Source organism: Antechinus flavipes, chromosome 2, assembly GCF_016432865.1.
Source record: "Antechinus flavipes isolate AdamAnt ecotype Samford, QLD, Australia chromosome 2, AdamAnt_v2, whole genome shotgun sequence".
Classification (NCBI taxonomy): Eukaryota; Metazoa; Chordata; class Mammalia; order Dasyuromorphia; family Dasyuridae; genus Antechinus; species Antechinus flavipes.
The window spans coordinates 509,564,286-509,585,617 of NC_067399.1; the positions used below are offsets into that span (position 1 = coordinate 509,564,286).

At 39.6% G+C, this 21,332-nt stretch overlaps 1 protein-coding gene across 2 annotated transcripts in view; it reads right to left on the reverse strand.

Annotated features, from left to right (window-relative positions):
• The window catches only part of GPSM1 (G protein signaling modulator 1), a 129,321-nt gene that overhangs the window by 89,351 nt on the left and 18,638 nt on the right, over nt 1-21,332 (reverse strand). The window contains exon 1 of one of the 2 annotated variants that reach the window (XM_051980337.1): nt 9,813-10,481. The exons of the other annotated variant lie outside the window; for it this stretch is intronic. Coding sequence (XP_051836297.1) covers nt 9,813-10,162 — 350 coding nt within the window. The 5' untranslated portion in view covers nt 10,163-10,481. Of the gene's footprint in view, nt 1-9,812; nt 10,482-21,332 lie in introns of those variants that run through there. 2 annotated transcript variants of the gene reach the window in all.

The window sequence follows — 21,332 nt, forward strand, 5'->3', positions numbered from 1 at the left end:
GTTCTTAACCATGGACCCCTTTGGCAGTGTAGTGAAACCTATGAATCCCTTCTCCGAAAAATGTCTTTACATGAATTAAAAAAACACATAGGATTGTAAAAGAAACATGCATATTAAAGTACAGTTACCAAAATATAAAAATAATCATAATTTCACGGACCGAAGATTAAGCAGAATGCTCTAAAACATCAAATGCTCCTAATATAAATAACTACCTGGAATTTATATAGGACTTTATGGTTGGTGAAGTGCTTTGTACAAATATTTGATTTGCAATGGAGCCAGGTGCTATCATTATACCCATTTTACATATCCAGGATATTGAGGCAGACATGCTAACTGACCTGCTCAGAATCACAAAACTCATGTGTTGGACAGGTTTTGTACAAATCTGCCTGACTCCAAAATGATCATTCCATCCAGACTGTGCTACCAGATGCTTTAGTGTATTTAAAGCAGGGCTAGTATTTACACAGCCTCAAGTGATACACAATTTTCTAGGAAGGTACTTTTGCATAAAGCAGGACTCACTTCTATTTTCTAAGAAAGTGTAAGGAATAATTACCTGATCCTCACCAGCCCTCGGAGAGGGAATAAGTGGGGAGGAAGAATGGAGGTCTCTGCGCTTTTCCTCCTCATTTAAGTAATTCAGGCAGGCTCCCATCTGTGTGGAGTCCCAGGCCCAAGGGCCCTGCTCGCTGCTTGGGATGCCCCTCAAGCTTTCCAACAGTGAAAGTCGGCCTGGGTCAGGATGTACATCTCCTGGCCTGGAGGCGACTTGGGAAATAAAAAACTAGACAGTCATTGTGTATTCACCGATGGGCCGGTGGGATACAGGGAGGAGCTGGGGGGGAGGGGTATAAAGCCTTCAGTAGTACCCCAACCTAACTCAGATGGTTTCAACAGAGCTGTATCTGAAGGCAGGGGGATGGGCGGCGTGACCTTGGAAGACTCGGCCACCTCACCTGTGGAGTGGGTAATTCCGCTGCCAAACCAAAGCTTTTTTTTTTTTTTTTTTTTTTTTTTTTTAACCTTGGGAGGTTAGCCAGCACAGCTTGGAGCACCACATGAAGCAACAAAAATCAATTCACCTTTAACTGGCCCCAAACCAATAATGGTTATTGTGCAGCCACAATAACCTGAGGCTGGCTGTGAGAGGCAGCAGTTACAGGTGTGGGGGAGGCAGCTGGGGCTGGCAAGAAGGGGCTCTTTGTAATGAATGCAGCTAAGATCTGCAGGTCTGGACTTAGGGGGCCAACACCGAAGACAATCTCGGAAAGTCAGCTGGGCCCCGAGGCTCGAAAACCTCCCAGAGAAAAAGCACTTGATACTTTTGTGTGGAAGCTCCAGGGGATGGATGCCTTGCTTTGTATCTCTAGTACCTGTATCCCTCCATGCAACATGATTCTGCTGATAGTTGGGGGCTCCCGGGCATTCTTTCTTCCTTCTTACACCCCCTCATCTTGTCATCTTTCCTTCATGATCTCCTGCTATTCTCACGGGAAAAAAAAAAACCAAAACCCTTGCTAAACCAGAACCTTTTTTTTTTTTAGCATTCCTGTTTTTGGATGCTTGGCACTGTGGGCACACAATGGCACTGCCAGCAGAGGGCTATAATGCTGCACCATCCTGACCCCGCCATGCCCCCTTTCTTCAATTCTAAAGCCTCACTCCAGCGAGGGAATTCACACACTGGAAGTGCCCTCTGGTCCTGTGCTCTCTCCCTCCAATTGGATGGCTCCTCCCAGAAGCCCCGGGTCAGCAAGATTGCACTGAGGACTTCATCAACCCCGCCCAGAGGCCTACCTTTGTTCTGCCTGCTCCCAGCTCCCCTTCTCAGCTTTCTTTCTTGTGTCATCTCCTTCTCTTAGAAAGGACTGTCTTTCTAATCCTATCTGTGTTTCCACCGCTTAGCAAAGTGCTCGCCACATAGTAAGCAGCTAAAAATCCTAGTAGATTGAGTCGACTGATTCTAAGAGAACTTTTTAGCTCCGAATTTTGGCTCTCACTCAGCGGGGGGCAGCCCCCCTTCCCTGATTGTTCCCTCCTTACCTTTTCCTTCTCCACCTCCATTCCTAATACTTACTCTGTCAGCAAATACCTGTGGGAATCTGTTCTATGGCTACAATCACATAGTCCTTGGAAGGAAACATCCTCTAGACCATCACGATGCTTCTAATCGGTGTTAATTCTCATCTCTAAGACCATTCTATATGGGTAATTTAAATCCTTCAGATGGCTGGATAAGGGTTTCTGTGGTTTTTTATTCTGCCCATGGTGACACTGGAAAATATCTTTTTTTACAGCCTTCAATTAACTGAAAAAATGATCCAGTTGCCTCTGCCTTCTCTTCCCCAATATAAATAAGCCCAACCAGACATCCTAAACGGTTAATAAATGGGCTAAAAAAGGAAAAGAATGAAACCTAGTGATTAAGGACATTTGTACAATGCAGAGCTCCCAAACCTTCTTCCCCTGCTGCCCAAACACAAACCAGCCCAACTCTGGACTAAGTATTATAAATCTGTACTTGTGAGAGTGTGTGTGGATCAGTACAGCCCACCCCTGCTCCTGACAGTGGGTCAGGAATAGCCTCTCAGTATTGGAAGAACAGTGCATTATTCTCCCTAGTGTCTATTACTCCCGAGTAATAAATTAGAGGCTTCGATGGGCACAATGACTTGGTGCATTAAGGCTATTTAATACATTAGGATTCTAGTGGTTTCTCTTGATTGCCTGACTTCCCAGGAGCCCTTTTAGTACCAGAGTGACCTGAACTCATCCATCCTTTCCTGAGGTCATATTTGCCACATCTCCAATCCAATCCACAAGCAGTTGTTAAGCACTTAGTATATGCAAATCACTCCACCAGGTGCTGGGGGTTCAAAGACAAAATTAAGAATCATCCTTGTCCTAAAGGAGATTAAACCATATTAAGAAGCAGTCGGGGTTGTATAGAAAAAGGAGTGTGTTGTTTGGGATAAAGTATCATCTTGGATGCAAGCAAATCATTGAACCTCTTTGTAGCTCAGTTTCAAATGAGGGGATTGGGCTAGATGGGTTCTAAGACCTTTCCAGTTTCCCATCTATGATCCTATGAGAAAGAAAAAGAGAATTCTAGCGCTCATAGGAACATGAAAGATTTCCCATAAAAGGAGGCAAATAAGATCAGCCTTGAAAGAAGCTAAAGCTTTAAGAAACAGAGATGAGGAGGAAACACAACCTAGAAATGGGGAACCACCCAGGCAAAGGCTAGGAGGCTCCCTCTGACCTTAGAAAAAGGACTTAAAGTGAGTGGGGAATGAGAGATTTTCTCTTATCTCTGAAGTATCAAGTCCTTATGCAGGCGAAGATCCTCTCATCCCCACATATTTAGAGCTTAAAAGCTCTTAGTCATTTAGAAGGAAAAATTCTGAGAACTCAAACCATGTCCATACCACTATAGTCCCAGGCTTGCATTGCTTGCGTGTCCCATGGCAATTTTCTAAACTTAGCATATAGGGCCTGGGTTAGCATGCCCCACAGGGTTCTAGACCTCTTACCGGGGAGCTGCCAGTGCTTTTCTGGAGAAGCTTCCCCTCCTCTCCCATCTTTGATCTTGATGGAGGGAGTCAGGCTGTGGGTATAGTTTGAAGAGCCTGTTTCAGCTGTTACCTGATCCTATCTAGTCCATGGACACTGGAGCACGGCATCTTCCAAACCCCAAAGACTGTTTCTGTCACTTTCTTTTTCTTACTGTCCTCCCCTTCCTCCCACTTCCCTCCCTCCCTCTCTCTTCCTTTCTTCCTTCTTTCCTTTCCTTCCTTCCAGATTGTTAATGAATTTTTTACCTGTTTTTCCTCTCAAAGTAAATTATACGTTTCTTGAAGTCTGAAACCATACTTCACATTTTTTGCATCTTTCCTAAGGTCTACAAACTTATACACATTAAAAATTTTCTCACTGGAGGTCTTCAAGCAGGGGTGGTTCAGTGAGAGTTGGCCCAGATGCTTTCTGAGGCCTCTGGATTATGACCTTCTATGACTCTAGAGCCGATAAATTATCTTCTCTATGTTACTGATGAGGTACTAATTTGAAATACATGTGACAAATTCATAAGAGCCTTTTCTTATCTAAGTCGACATTTATTTAGGAGAAGAGGTTTCAGGCAAAATGAAGAGGTAACATAGACAACAGCAGTGGTAAATATGAAATAGAATCAGGAGAACCATAGATTGAACAAGAAAAGAGGTTTGGAAGAAGCCATTATGTGGAATATGGCATGAGGTGTGAATACCCTGGCAGGGTAAATTTGTAGAGGACACTTACCAGAGTTAGCTGTAGTAAGAAGGATGCCATTAAAGGGAAATCACTATGAGGAAGGAAAGAGTACAGGAGAGGGGAACTTAGCCATATCTCAGCTTTCTTTAAAAGCTGTTCTTAGAGAATCACAATAAACAAAAAATACATGGGGACATAAATAGTTCACATTTATATAGCACTTAAGGTTTACAAAGAGCTTCTTTCCATTAAACATAGGTATTCCTGATTCATGCCATTCTGCCTCCTTTATCCATTTGGGCTGGGAGGTGGAGAGGAGGGAAGGAGGAAGAAAGAGGAAGGACAGAAGATGGGGCAACAGTCCCTTGGGAAACAAGGAAGGAATCACACTTTTCTTATGGGCCCTCTCCTGGGAGAGTAGCCTCAGAGTCCCTAGATATCCTGACATTGCCTAGACTCTTGCGGAGATTCCCTATGTCCATCTCTCTCCACAGAGAGGTCTACAGCTATGGGCGGTTACCTCTCTGCATCCTAATAAAAAGAGAAAATGACTAAGCTCTCCTCCGCCTCCAAAAAGATAATGCCCCAGCTATCTTGGCTTGGCTCAGGGATGGCAAACAGGACTGAGAGCTCATTTTGGCCATTTAATCCTAACTTTCAATTTCCAGGAATTTTCACCCTATAGTAATAATAATAACTCACCTGGGGCTTCATGATTACCAAGTGCTTTCCCTCAAATAGATCCACAAGGTAGGTAATACAAATAGCTTTATCACATAGGAAACTGAGAAGTCCAGCCTTCCAGAAAGCAGTCTGAACAATGCCTTTGGTTCTACAATACCACTATGAGGATTCCAAAGAGATTAAAAAAAGAGAAAAGGCACCCGATGGTATAAGCATATCGATAGCAGTTCTTTTTTTTTTGTAGTAGCAAAGAGGAAGAAACTAAAGAGGGCTATCGATTAGAGAGAGAATGCCTGAACAAATTATGGTTTATGAATGTAATGGAATACTACTGAGCCACGGGAAATGATGAAACCTGAAAAGACCCTTGTGAACTGATGACAAGGAAAGAGAGCAGAACCAGGAGAACAATCTCTGAAGTTAAAAATTAATTAAAGCTTTTTATTTACAAAACATACGCATGGGTAATTTTTCAACATTCACCCTTGCAAAACCTTCTGTTCCAAATTTCCCCCTCCTTTTCCCCACCCCCTCCCCTAGATGGCAGATAGTCCCATACATGTGAACTAACAACATTCTAAAATAAACAATTTTGAAAGGATTAAGAACTCAATCAATGTGCCAGCCAGAAGACACCCAATTTCCATCTCCTGACAGAGAAGTGGATAATGGATTCAAAATTTAGAATGAGACCTACACATTTGGACTTGGCAAATGTGGGAATTTGCTTTGCTCAACTCTGCATTGTTATAAGGCATTCCATTTTTTCCCCTCCCAATTCTGGGAGGGGGAGATGGGGAGACAAAACAAAAGCATGTTAACTGAAATAAATTAAAAGTCAGAAACTGAGGCTTTAAGAGATGAAGTCCTTGCCTATGATCAGATTGCCTATGCAGATAGCTCTCCCACAATTCAATTATACTCAATCAGAGGACCATAGACAGAGAGTTGGAAAAAGCCTCAGCGTTGAGCCAATTCAAGTGGCATTTGAATTCTTATCTTGAGCCTGGATAGAAGAATATTATTTAATGGCTTCTTGCCAGCACTGAAATTCAGCTATGACACAGTCCACATTCACTGTACCCTCTTAAGGATCCTGCTCCTCATCCACAGGGTATAAACAAACCAAATTTTGCTCTGGTTTCCCTTCTGCTGGGTTAGTGGTAACAATATCCTGCAATTACTCAAATCCTGTCCCGGGGACTATTTCTATATATTTTTTTCTCTTTTCCCAATTCTGCCCATTCAGCAAAGGGGCTTTTGTGCAAAGGGATATGGCCTCCGCCCACAGCCATGCATGCTTCCACCACAAAGGCATGATTAGCTGCTCTGAAGCTGGAAGGACAAGAATTCAGGGGCTTGGAGCAAAGTCCAGGCTCTATTGAAGTGATGTAACTTCCACTCCCTTTTTATTCCTTCTTTCCAGTTTTCCTTTTCCTTGTCTCTGGCCCACATAACTAGATGTTTGAGATGAGACACTGATCCTATATAATTATGCCTCTCTCTAATCTGAAAAGCCCTAGTTTATCACAAAGGATGTAAAATTCTGACACAGAGGATGCTCTGAAAGAACAGATAAAGTTTTTGTCCTTCAGAAGAAGACAGTTATGAGCTATATACACCAAAGAGTTTAAAATAATGCTAAAACAATAGCAATAAAAGCCGAAATCAATTACACAGGGCAGCAAATAACAGGTTTTGATTTTTAACACCACATAAATATAATCCAAAGTATAGGCAGGCATGCATACAATCTCCCTACTCTGTTTCTGCCAGAACCTCCCTTTGCTGGTTGTGGAGTCAAGGATTCTCTATCACTTGATTGATAAAGCTAGTAGTCTCAGAGATCATTTAATCCTAGGTGCCCTAACTTAAGGTGCATCTTCATTACCTTCCCTTTTCTCAACCTCTTCTCCCCTTTCTAGTCCTTAGAGTTCAGAAAATTTCTGAATTTGAGTTTTTAATATTTCAATTAATCAATAAACATTTATTTTGCACCCACTATGTACCAGGCACTTGCTAAGCATTGGGTTTAAATAATAGTTTTTCCAATATCATTGATTTTCTTTGTAGTACTCTGTATTTTGTTTTATGCATTATTACATGAAGGGGTTCACATATGCTTCACCAAACTGCCAAAAATCATCCATGACACAAAAAGGCCCGAGAACCTGCTCTGATCCAAATCTCATTTTAATTTTTACTTTTAATTTTTTTTAAAAAATTGCTTTTATTGATATATTTGGTCTTTATACAAGTTAATTCAATTCTGCTCCCTCCAGACTAAAGAAAGCCTCCTTTGTAACAAAGAAAAAACATTAAGCCAAAACATCCAATTAGATGGCTGCCTCTAAGGACTGTGTATTCAATAGTCTGCACTAGTAGGCGCCCCATCTCTTTGTCTCAAGGATGGAGAAAGGTCACTGGTTTTTTCAGTCACTCTGAGTTCACCTTCCTTTTAGCATTCCTTTAATTTAAAATAGGCTCTGAACCTGGAGTCAGGAAGATCAGAATTCAAATCTGAACTCAGAGACTTACTAGTCAGGTGACTCTGGACAAGCCTTTTAACTGTTTGCCTCAGTTTCCTCATCTGCAAAATGAAGTGGGGAAGGAAATGGCAAAAACTTTAGTATTTCTGCCAAGAAAATCCCAAAGGGTCTTGAAAAGCTGGACATAACTGAACAACAAATTTAGATTCTAATTCTCTTATTTTGGAGAGAAAGAAAAAGGTAAGTGATTTGCTGAAGGTCACAGTTAGTCAACAGCTGAGCTCGGATGATAACCCAGGTCTCTTGCCTTGTAACCCAGGTCCTTACAGCCTCCATTAAACTTGGAAAACATATATGTGTGTGTGTGTGTGTGTGTGTGTGTGTGTATGTGAGCGCGCACGCACACACACGCACGCACACACATACAGTGCTATCATCAGCTCTAATACAGGGGACATATAGCATAGGAAACAATCCCATCCAACAAGCACCTACAAGCTCCTATTAGGTGAAGGCTGTGGTACAGGCAGGGGATGGGAAAAAAGATTTTTTAAAAGGCAATAGCTCCTACACTCCAAATCTTGCCCTTATACCTTAGTCCTTCCCACTTCCAAGCCCAGTAAGGTAAGGGGATTTGGACTGCGTCACGGGGCTGGCTTCCGAACCTCAGGGTTCTCATCTGATATATAGTTGGTTTAGATATATAGTTGGCTCAGGCTTCTACAGCTGAATTTGTCTGCCCCAAGGCTACACCAGGGAGCAATAAAGAAGGCAGGGAGTGATTAAATAGTGGCTGCCAGTGGATGACAAAGCCCCAAATCAGAAATTGACCGATACTTGCTCATGAGTTCTGCCATTCTCAATGCACTTCTCTCCAAAATGGATGTTGCTTTCAGAGGACTTTTTAAGCCCAAATCAAGTGGTTTCTCTTGGGAGTTAGTGCAATTTTAGCTCAGTTCTAGGGTAGATACTGCTTTGTGTTTTGATGCAGATGAAAAATCTCCGAGGCTCCTGGGAATGTATGTAAATGTGTGCCATTGACTGCAGAGATAAATCAGGAACTGGCCTTTGGCCTCTCTTCACTCTCAAACCACTCTCTCAAAAACTAAGAATGGCACAGGCACAAGAAGAATATGTGTCTTGCTGGTCAGTACAAGCAGATCCATTTGCCATCTTGCAACACCATTTTTTTGAAAGTGAATTTTTAGGAAAACATAACTGACTCCATTTTGTGTATTATTTGCTATTATTATATATATGTATTAAATGTATCCTTCAGAACCTCACCTCCCCCAAAGACTTTACTGTAGCCAAAAAAGAAAACTTAAAAGACTTCGAATAGGTCAAGAAACTCGCTTCTCTTTATTTCTGTCTAATAAGCAGCATGATAAATGTTAATTAACTGACTGGTAAAGAAGGTACAATTTTCTTTGGACTGGTATAAATGGCTAGACTAAAGGTCTTTGAAACGGTTTAGGTTCCTTTTTTATTTCTTTACCAGCTCCACGCCCGCTCAGATGTTATTGGAAAATGATTGTAAGTTTGCGTTTACGACATTTCTGATCTTACGCAAATTCTGGAAGGCTGTGTGCGGGGAACTGCGAAACGTGCCCGTCCCTCACCTGCTCTGAGTGAATAAGCCGCAGTGTACAGCCCTGGAACCTGTGCTGGCGTATTTGCGCAGTGGCTGTGGAACAGCGGGCAGGAGCCGGAGTCAGAAGGACTCATCTTTCTGACCAAATCTGCGCTTCCCAGCGGCGTGACCCTGGGCGGTCTCTTGCCCGTTTTATTCTCTGGGAAAAGGGAGGACCAACCTCTCCAGGATCTCTGCCAAGAAAACTCACAAAGAGCTAGACACAACTGAAAATGACCAAACCACAAGCAGCAGACCTGGGAAACTCCTGTGACAGCCTTGTCCTGGCGGGCCCTGCTCGGACTCCGGCGCCCAGACTCGGGGTTTCAGAGGAAGCCCTTCCTCTCCCTGACCTCGGTGTCCTCAACAGAGGAACGAGGAGCTGGGGCTCGCCTTTCGGGGAGCTTTTCAGAAGAGCCCCAGGGAGGGCTGCGGGGCCCCCGAGTCCTCAGAAAGGGAAACAAAGTAAGAGAAAATAGGACTGAGTCTTGGAGATTAGAAATGTTCGTGAAGGCAGCTCTGCGACACAAATGCAGGGCAGCGCAGGGCGAATTACTGACTAGTGCTGGGCAGGGGACGCGGGGGGCAGCCTGAGGCAGCGCCCACCGGGAGATGAGCTCTGAGGCGGGCAGGGCACTACAGTTGCACGGGAGGGAGAGCCCGGTGGGGAGAAGGCATGCTGTGTGCAAAACCAAAGGAGGAAGAGGCTAGTCAGGTGGGGGCCGGCCTGCACAGCGGGCTCTTACCTTGTCCTACCACCTTCCTGAAGACCGGGGGGCCTCCGTTTCGCGCAGGAGGAACAGAACTTGCAGAGGAATCTGCGTAAGCACAGAAGCCCGCTTCTCTTCACCTGGGACATCCTGGAGGGACCCCATCTACTCCGAGTTTGCGCTGTGACTGCCCAGGTATATCCTGAGAAATTCGGTCTGCTGGGCCCAAGCCACACCCTGCCAATCTCCTGGAGGGCTTTTTTCAAACATGGATCACGTGCTGGGAGTTTCCCCTCAAGTTCCCTGCCATTTGCTTGTAACAGGAAAGGGGGCTGGGTCAATGCGCCCAAAAGGTGACTCAGTGTTTGTTGGGGCCTTGATGCCATGGCAACTAATCCGATTTCTCTACCCCCTATCTGTAGTTGCTTGCCTGCATGCTGCTTGCTGCTCGTGGCTCTTGCCCTTGACCCCCCAGGGAAAACACTTTGGGGGAAAGGTGTCGTGTCTGAGACACTCTAAACCAGTGCCCTGCGTGGCTGGGATTGGGCTGGGATCTCCCCCTGACTCACCTTAACTCACAGCTCAACCGTTACCTGTGCGCACAGACTGAGTCCCAAGCCCTCCCAGCAATCTCACCAAAGGGTTCTCCCGCAAGTCAGAGCGCACGTTCAAATGATTCTGTTGTTATAAAGGTGTTTCAGCTAATGATTCCCACCTGTCTTTAAGGACCATGATTTAAATATCAAGATATATTTTGCATGAGAATGAGGCGATATGCAAATATGCAGAAATGCGTTTCTGCAACTCTTGCTCCTTTTCAGAAACCTACGATGGAGGCTTCTCAGTCAGGTAGGAAGCCGCACTGTAATTTGACAAAATGACTAGCTGGCTCCCCCTGCTCACTGCTGGTGCCGTGGAGATGTATAGATGCTATTTTATTTGAAAAACTGTGTCAATACGACAGATAGAGAACTCATTTCCTTTTTCTGCTGACTTCTTGGTTTGATGCTTAAAGCTCTTTATGGTATGACTAAAGAAAAAAATTTGGAAAAGGAGGAGAGAGTTAATGTTGCGGAAGCTGTGAGAAAACAGACATGCTAACCCACTCTTATAGGAACCAGGGATTGGTCCAAACATTTGTTTGGATTGGTCCAACCATTTTGGAAAACAATTTGGAACTGTGCCCAAAATAAATAAATAAATATGTAGATGTATGTATGTATAAAACAATCACTTGTCTGTACTCTTTGACTCAGAAATCTCATTTCTGATACATACCCCAAAGTATATACTTTTATTGTAAAAAAATACAAAGTGGATGAGCAGCAATTAGGGAATGGCTAAATAAATTGCCGGATATGAATGTATTGAAACAATATTTTACTAAAGAAAAGAGGAATATGAAGCGTTCAGATAATTGTGGGAAAACATATATGAACTGATAGAGGGAAACAGAACCAGAAAATAATTTATGCAATGACTCATCAATATAAAGAGAGAAAAAGAAAATGAAATGGAATGTTATGAAATGAAAAAGTGTTTATTTAAGCTCTAACTACATGTCAAGTACTGTTCTAAGCATAGGGAACAAAAATAGAAAATCAAAACATTATCTTCTCTTAAGGAGCTTATATATTCCTTTCTGTTGTTGTTGGTGGTGGTATTTTTCTTTGTTTTTAAAATAATTGAACTTTAGTTAACATTCATTTAAAATTTTTTTTGAATTTCTAGTTCTCTCACTCCTGCCCCAAAAAAGGGAAGTGAGCCTCCTCCACCCATTAAAAAGGCAAGCAATTATGCTGTATGAATTATACATGTGAAGTCAAGCAAAATTTATTTCCATATTATCCATGTCACCAAAAAAAGTTATGAAAATTAAGTGAAAAAATTATACTTTAATCTACACTGAATTCATCCAGTCTCTCACTGGAGGTGGACAGCATTTTTCTTTTTCTTTTTTTTTTTTTAATTTTTAATAATAGCTTTTATTTTAAAATAATACAAAGATTGTTTTCAACATTCACCCTTGTAAAACCCTTGCAAATTTTTCTCTCTCCCTTCTCCCCAGCCTCCTCCTCTAGACAGCAAGTAATCCAATATAGGTTAAACATATATGTAGTTCTTTTAAACATATTTCTACATTCATCACAGCATTTTTCTTAACAAGGAGTTTATATTCTAAATAGTGGACACCACAACTAAGGGAGGGTTTATGTTTATGCTCATGACAGTTGTAAAGGCTATACAGTAATGGTTATTATAGGTCAATTGTCTGTAGCAGGATAAATCACAAGGTACTGAGAATCTTAGGAAGCAATGGTAGGAAGGTAAGAGGAAAGTGAGTTCAGATGTTAGAATGGAATGGGATTCTGAGAGATTTTCAGCAGAAACAGAAATCAATGCATCAGCACTAGCTGACAGTGGGCATCCTGCACTTGGTAGGAACTGGGCAATGGAGTAACAATGGTGGGTTTGTCTTTCTGCTACTTTTTGTCAGGTTAGGACAGGAAGGAGAAGGTCGCTGGCTCCTAGGGTCAAGTTGGAACAGGTAATAATAATGATGAAGGAGAGATGAAAAAAAAGTACCTTCCTCTTTTTTTTTTTTTTTTTTTTTTGAAGAGTTGGGGACTATGGGTATGTAATATTGCATTTGCCATATACACTGTGAATGTGCTGGTTGGTTTTAGTTGAATTTTATAAAACTTCAAAAAAAAGTTGTAAGAAAGCCCATGTGTTCAAGTTGCCTCATTTCGATGAATATAACACAAGATGGCATAGGAGAGATACAGAAAGACATTAAGAAGGATGTCTGAATATGTTTAACATGATTATATATGTATAACCTATATCAGATTGCTTGCTGTCTTGGGGAGGGAGGAAGGAGAACATTTTGGAACCCCAAATCTTATAAAAATGAATGTTGAAAGGTATCTTTATATGTAATTGGAAAAAATAAAATGATATTAAGGGGAGGGGAAAGAAATGCTCATGTGATAAATATAATTGACTTTGTTAGCTTCCTGAAATGAGACAAAAAACTTTTTGGTTAAAAAAAATATGCATTTTTACATTTAGCCACGAATAGGCTATGTTTTAAATAAATGCAATCATTTTATTTGTCTATTTATGCTAATGTATCCATACAAAAATAAAAAGAACAACAAGAAATTTTAAGGGTCCAAAAAAAAAAAAAAAAAAAAAAAGGGGCATCCTGAATATCTGAGATAGGCTAGGCACATTTCCATGATACTGGATCACAAGGGAACATTTTCAGCACATAACCATGTTTAAAAACAAAACAAAACAAAAAAACATGTTTGGCTTTTTTTCTAGGACAATTTGAATACTAACTTAGGAGCTTAGAAACACTTTTTTTTTTTTTTTTTGTCTTAGGTTTGGGGATATTTCAACCTCGTTTGGGTATTTTGGTGTCCAAATCCAAATAATTGACTTGTTCAGCCAATCAAGCAAATCCATAAATTACCTGCACCTAACTTCAAGTTTAGATTATTTCTTCTTTTACCTCTAAAGTGTTATAGCTAACACCAGCAGATCATGGGGCTTTCCCTTAAGGGTGTGGAAGATACTCTAAGTTACTTTCCCTCAAGGGTGTGTAAGACTGGCCAAAATACAATTAAAATTATAGCCCCTCCCCTTTCTATACTGAACTTTATAGCTGTTTAATTGTTTTTTTCATTTATTGTCAAATCCTTGGGACCCTATTTGGGGTTTTCTTATTAGAGAAATTGGAGTAATTTGCCATTTCCTTTTCATTTTACAGATTAAGAAACTGAATCAAATGAACAATTCTTTTCAGCAATGAGGTAATTCAGGCGAATTCCAATAGGCCTGAAAGTGGATCACAACAGTTTTTCATCTTTTTTTGTTGTTTGTTTTTTGTTTTCTTTCTCATTTTCTTTCCTTTTTGATCTTATTTTTCTTGTGTAACATGATAAATGTAGAAATGTGTATAGATGAATTATACATGTTTAACATATATTAGATTACTCACTATCTAGAGGAAAAGTGGGAGGGAAAAGAAAAATTTGGAACACAAGATTTTGCAAGGGTGAATGTTGAAAACTATGCATATATGTTGAAAATAAAAAGCTAAAAAAAAAAATACTTAGGCAAAATAGTTAAGTGACTTGCTTAATGTCACACAGCTATTATCTCAGGCCAAATTTGAATACAGGAAGATAAATCTTCCAGACGCCAGACTTCAAACTCTATCCATTGCACCATCCCATCACCCAGGAATACTTCTTGCCTGGACGCTCTCTTGCCCAAGGCCACTCAACTATTTGGTGTATCTGGAGCTTGAATGGGTATTCTGACTCCCTAGGCTAAGTTTTCTCTATGTGGAAGACAGACTGCTCTTTTACAAGTCCTGCTCCTTTAAAATTCCTTTGGAAAGTTAGCTCCCCCCAAACCCACCCCCAAATAGGCCCTGGTCAGTGGCCAGAGGGAGCTGCCCAGGCAGTGACACAGTCCAGATGTGCCGGTCCAGCCAGAGGCCATGATTTAGGCCTTCTTATTCTTTGTGGTTGAATGATGGCTAAGTAGAGGTCTGGATTTCTGAAATTTTATCTTCAGTTCCTCTAGGGAATAAAACAAGAAGAGGCCAGAAGATAGCAAAGGAAGGATTGACCAATCCAAAACATGAAAAACAAAGCTGAGCAACTCAGGAAGTGCCCAGGAGCCAGAGTGACATCTGGCAGCGAGCTGGGCTTGCTGGACCCCACGGACCGTGCCGTTCTTCAGCACAAAGCATGTTTGATGTCTGACATTTCCAAAAGCCTCGTCGTCCCACCCGCTCTCAAGATCCATCCTAGAAAAATATGCCCTGGGGTCTATCATGTCAGTGTTCCATTCAAGGGCATGTCATTTCCTATTTCGAACACAGACTGTGTCATAGATGAAATGCCATTTGTTTTTGTTTCCAGGGAAATGTACTTCAGAGATATATGTGTGTGTATGCATGTATATATGTATATTGTATATACATGTGTGCATGTATATTGTATATATATTTATACACACACACACATATATATTAATTGGGATTTTTGCTTTGTATTATATAGGAAAATACATACTGCAGTGAGGGGGCACAGGGACAGTAGATGGCAAAGTGGATAGAGTGCCAGGCCTGGAATTAGGAAGATTTATCTTTCTGAGTTAAACTCTTAGCTGTGGACAAGTCACTTTACTCTCTTTGCCTCAGTTTCCTCATCTGTAAAATGAGCTAGAGAAGGAAATGGCCAACCACTTCATTATCTTTGCCAAGAAAACTCCAAATGAGGTCACGAAGAGTCACAGAGGGCTGAACAATAACAGCACACACTGAAAATCTATTTTTAATTCAAATTTGCTATGAGAAAAAGAGCTGCTAGATCCAGAAAGGACCACAAAGAAAAAAGCAAATGATCTATGGCCTCCTGGGGAAGAACATGGAGAGGAGGCTTAGAAGAGAACTGTGGACTGGCAGTCAGGAAACTGGGTCTGGTCCTGTGTTGTACACACACTAACTAGGTAAGTGATTTTGGAAATTCTGGTCTTAGTTTCTCTATTTGTTTACTGCAGTAGTTGGATGAAATGGTGGGAGGCCCTTCAGTTCTGACCTTCTAAGATTCTCTGAATAAATATCCTGAGGAGCCAAAGATTATTTGAAACTCTTTGGTTATGCTGTGTACAAATCAGGTGGGATGGGAGAACCTGAAATCAGTTAAGGGTGGTCAGGATGGGTAATGCAAATCTCCTTCCTTGAAGATCTTCAAGGATATGGTAGGAAACCACAATGTCTGGAATGGGCCAATGGGGTCTTTCCAGGAGATCAAAGAAATGCACTCTGTGAGAATTCTATGAATCAATGAAGATTTAGGCAGTGCCCACTTAGGCACAGACTCATTTAAATCTAGCTTATTACTAATGAGGTTCCATTCTCATTGGGCAAGTTAACTTTGTACTGGGCAAAATCTTAACACTCATCTGACAAATGTGTCCTTAGGCTTTGATCTCCTGCTGCCTATTCCTCCTAACGAGAGAAATGCAATAGATCTGGAATTCTCTTATTGGTAGAAACATTACATTGACATATAATAGACAAAAATTTAAAAACAAAAAAATTATTATATATAATAAAACAAATGTTTTGGGAAGGGAATGGTATTTCTGGTCAGTTTTTTATTAATAAGGAACAAAAGGAAAAGACTGTTGTTAATTAATCCCAGTTGAATAAAGATAACATGTTCTGGAAGGAGCAGAGTGAACCTACCCTGTAGAAGAGGGAAGCATTTCAGGCAGACCACTATCTGTTTACTCATTGCCTTAGTGAATGAAATCAGGCTGAGAACAGCCCAGCCTGGTCTTCAGGAAATACTAAGCACTGGGGGCAGAAGGGAGTATCTTTTCCCAAGAACTGAGCTCTGGAACCCTAGTAGCTGGCTAAAGTGCTGGGCTTCGGACAGAGGCGGGATTCTTGGGAGGGAGACCTTTTTTCATGGTGCTTTGGAATACTGAAAAGGATGCAGACCAGCCTTCACCTCCAAATTTTTCATCACTTAAGGACTGGGCCCTTCAGGGATACTAAATCCAAGCCCCATTTGTGAGCAAATAAAATGAAATCACAAGTTTACCTTCCCAATGCTCATTAAAACTGGATCTTCTTGCCATATGGGCTATGTACTTAGCAGTGCAGTCTTGCTCCAGAAAATAAACGAAGGGAATTCATAGGTTTCTTTGCCATATCATGGGCATGGGACAATTCCTGGCATTTTTGGTAATTTAGAACAAAATTTTTTGATATCTCTTGTTTCTACATTTCCTATATTTCCCCTTATAGCCCTCCCTCTCCTCACTCTGAGTCATCACTTACAATTTTTAAAGGAATAAGAGAAAAACAATTCAGAAAAATATCGATATATTGAAAAATCTGATGTTATATGTAATAAAGAATAGAAAGACTTATGTCATACCCTTGGATCATAAAACTCTAAAAATAAAGAGGGAATTTTGTCTTTTTTTCTCCAAATCTCATCTCTTTTTTGCATTTTGGTCTCAAATGTTAATATTCAGTTTCAAATGTTTTGTGATTGTTCTTTCCTTTTACATTATTGTAATCATTGTGTATATTGCTTTCCTGGTTCTGTTTATTTCACTTTGTATCAATTCAATTCAGTTTTTCTATCCTTTCATCATCTTTATAATTTTTTATAGCAGAGTAATACACTGTCCCAAAAGCTTAGAATTGAGACTTTTGGGACACTCTATATTCTATTACATTCATGCACTATAATTTGTTTAGCCATTTTCCAATAGATGGACATAGCTTTCCTCTACCACAAAAAGTTGTGGCTATTCATATTTTGGTGTATAAGGGAATTTTATTTAAATCTTTGATTTACTTGGAGTATATGCCTAGCAGTGGAATTTCTGGATCAAAAAGTATAGATATTTAAGTCACTTTCTTTGTATAATCTTAAATTGCTTTCCAGAATAGTTATATAAATTTACAGCTCTACCAGCAATACATAATATGCCTGTCTTTCCCTTCAAACACCTGTTTCCATCATTTTGCTGAATATAAGGTCAAATTTCAGGGTTAGTTTTCTTTGCATTCCCTTCTTAGCAAATTGGTACATTCTTTCATTTGGTTGTTAATAATTTCTAATCTTTGTTTTGAGAATGTTTTGTTCAATAACCTCTGATCACTTATCTAACTGATAAATGACTTTTGGTTTTCTATATTGTTTTTAGTTGCCCATATATAACACATGCCTGGATAACACATTCTTATCAGAAATATTTGATACAAAGATTTTCCCCAAATACATGTTTTTCTTCTGATCCTACATCTTCTTTCTGCAAAAGCTTTTCAATTTCATGCAATTAAAATTATGTATTTTATCTTCTATAATTGCTTCTATCTCGTTTGGTTAAGAATTCATCTTCTCTCAAAGCTGTGAAAGACATTTTATACGTTTCTCTTCTAATTTTCTCATGATATAAGCTTTAATATTCTAGTCACACATCCAACTTGAATTTATTGTAGAATATGGCAAACGATGTTGGTCTGAATCTAATTTCCATCAGACTGTTCTCTAGTTTTCCTAGCAATTATAGTTCTTTCCTAGGTAATTTAGGTTTAGGGGCTTAACACTAGGTTGAATTCAATTATTTTTTATTTTTCTTTGTCTTTTTTGTTCCATCTCTACTTTTCTATTTTTTAACCACTACCAAATATTTTTGATGATTGCTTCATAATAATATAGGTTGGGATTTGAATCTTATTCCTACTTTTTTCATTATTTTCTCTTGATAGTCTAGATCTTTTATTCCTCCAAATGGATTTTATTATTTTACCTATTTCTGTCCCTTTCTAATTTTACATTTACTAATGTAAATTAGTACATTAACTTTAGTAGTGATGTCATTTTAATTATATCAGCATGGTCTAATCATGACCAGTGAATATTCCTCTAGATATTTGTTTGTTATTTAAAAAAAACCTTTTTTTTTTTTTTTGGTAATTTAATCTATCCAGGTATTGAATGTGTTTTGAAAATACTCAAGTATTTTATATTTTGTAGCTATTTTGAATGGAAATTTTCTTATAATAATTGTTTGCTATATTCTGTCATTTTATGTAGAAATACTGTTGATTTTTGTGGGTTTATTTTATAGTCTACAACTTTGTTGAAGCTAGTTTTTGTCTCAATCATTCATATCATCAACAAACAGGGGGTAGCAACTATCTTTTCTTTGCAGTTTATCAAATAATAAATAGCATGTAACGGAATAATGAAAGGGCTGGTCCAGCAATTTGGTTTGCTTTTTTATTAGAAGCAGCACTGTGGAAAGAAGTTGAAAAATGAATGAGGGATAATAAATTTAAAGCTAGAAAGGACATTAGAAACCATTTTAACTAAAGCTTTTAAAATTGCATTTAATAAAAGTCAGTTATTAAAAATTATTACAGGTGAACTGCAAGACTATTTCTGCATCAAAAGTGAAATTGGCTTAAGGAACATCCTTAAGAAAGCCATGTGAAGAAGACAAACATTGGCTAAATGTTTCTTTCTTATTTGTTTTCCAAGTTTAAATTTATTTATTTATTATACTATACATTGCTTTATGAAACATATTGGGAGAGAAAAATCAGAACAAAGGAGAAAACCACGAGAAAGAAAACAGAAGAAAAAGAAAAAAGTGAACATAGCATGTGTTGATTTACATTCAATCTCCATAATTCTTTTTCTAGATGCAGATAGCATTTTCAGTCCAAAGTCAACTGTTTCTTTCTTCTCTTTGCCCAGGTATACATATAGGCTTGAGCAACATTGTAGGATTTGAATTTTAGTAGTAGGGATTAGAATTTTAAGGTTCAGAAATTTTTCTTTAGAGGTACAAAATGTATAGCCATACTTCTAAGTATTTGCTACTACTACTCTCAAAATAAGGTGAATACCTTCTCCAGAAGGTTACTAATGAATATATTTTTAATTTATATCATGTCAGCAGACAGTATTTATCCCTACTTTGACATTTTCCTAAAATAGAACTCATATATGTGTATATAAATACACACATATACATATATACATCTGTGTGTGTGTATGTGTGTATAAAAGTTTATAACACAAACACACAGAAATCTCTATAGAAGGTGTCCCAAAAGTCTAAGTGCAGTTTTAAACCTTTTTTTTTTTTTTCATCTCAGACTTCTGGGACATGCTGAATAGATAGAGAATAACGCTGTCTTTCTTTGTTGTGAAACAACTTGCACTGAATTTACTGCTGTTGGTTGTAGTCTTTCTCAGTTTGCAGTTTCTCAAGATTGCAATTAAAGTAAAAAACAGATGGTGATTTTTTAAAAACAAGATGATATTACAGATTGTCCTGTCCGACTCTTTTATTTTAAACATAAGGAAAATTGGGGCCATGGAGGTTGGGACCTACTGTGCACTGTCCCATAGGTAGTGAATAGCACTGTTTGGATTTTAACTCCAATCTTTTAAGATCAAATTTAGAATCCCAGAGCGCGTGCAGTAGGAGAACACTTTGGACAGAGGAAGATGAAAAACACTGTGTATGTGTGTTAGATAAAGAGTCGATGATGTTGATGGAAGATATGACTAATCAATGAGTATTTATTAAGTGTCTAACAGTTTAACAGGAGAGACTACATGCAAATAACTACATAGAAATAAGACATAACGTGAATTGGAGGGAATCTCAGAAGAAGGCAGCAGGATTAAAGCGGATTGGGAAAGCCTTCCTACAGAAGAAAAGCTTTAGCTGGGGCCTGAATGAAGCCAGGGAAGCTAGGAGACAGTGTTGAGGAAGGCGTGGAGGACAGCAGGAGAAAATACCTATAGTTGAGAGCTAGCAGGTCTTACTGAACAGCAAGGAGCCACCGTCACTGGATCAGAGTATGTGAGGAGAAGGAGGGTTGGAAAGGCAGGAAGGGACCAGGTGAGAAAGAGTTCTGAGGTGATGGGGAGCCCCCAGGGTTTTTTGAATGGGGTGATAATCAATTACAAGACTTGTATTTTTGAAAGATCAGTTTGACAGCTGAGTAGAGGATCAATTGGAATGGAGAGAGACAAACCACCAGTAGGAATCCAACAAGAGGAGATGAGGGCTTGCACCAGACTGGTGACAATGTCAGGGGAGAATGGTCTACAAAAGGTTCATAAAGGCCAGTTCTAAGGTTTGTAAAGGGATTCAAAGAAAAAGAAGACTGTCTGCTCTTGTTTCCTTTTTCTTAATTATGCAAGAGTATAGAAAGCTCCTTTTCTTTCTTTCCCAAGTCATCAGTTCTCTTTGCATTGCTCCAAGTCAGCAAAATAGCTCTCTGATGAAAAACAATTCTTAAAACTGACAGAGGTGTCAACATGCAAACTGACAATATACAACAAATGATTTCAGGCTTTAGAATGTGTGGAAGGATTGGTTCTATTTTAGGATGCTGAGCATTCTCATATCCTGGTTATGTTATTATCATTACCCTGAATGCTATTATTCACTATCTGCTTTGAGAAAGGCTTGCTCCCATTCTTTTTTTTTAAGCCAATGGCCTGAGTCTGGTTCCACTTAACTTGACATTCAATATCTCAGAAAATTCTCAATAAGATGTGAAGATTCAGGGGAAGGGGGAAAGGGAATGCAATCTGCATTTATAAAGCACCTATTATGTGCCTGACACTATGATATTCACTTTGCAAATATTTCATTTGATTCTCACAACTCTGAGGTAGCTGTCCCCATTTTACATAAGAGGAAATTGAGGCGATTGAAGATTAAGTGACTTAAGCAGGATTCAGAAGCTTATAAATGTCTGAGGTCAAATCTGAACTGAGAGCTTCCTGACTCCAAATCCACCTCGCTGCTGAGGCTGCCCTGGAACTTCAGTATTTTAAGACACTGAACCATCCAGCTGCCTTTATTTAATATAGATATCTAATTAATTTGGTGGAGTCAAGCTTGAATACCTTTCCTAAAGTCACAGGGCCCCATCACAGGAAGTCAGGCTTTGAAGTGGAATATGTATAG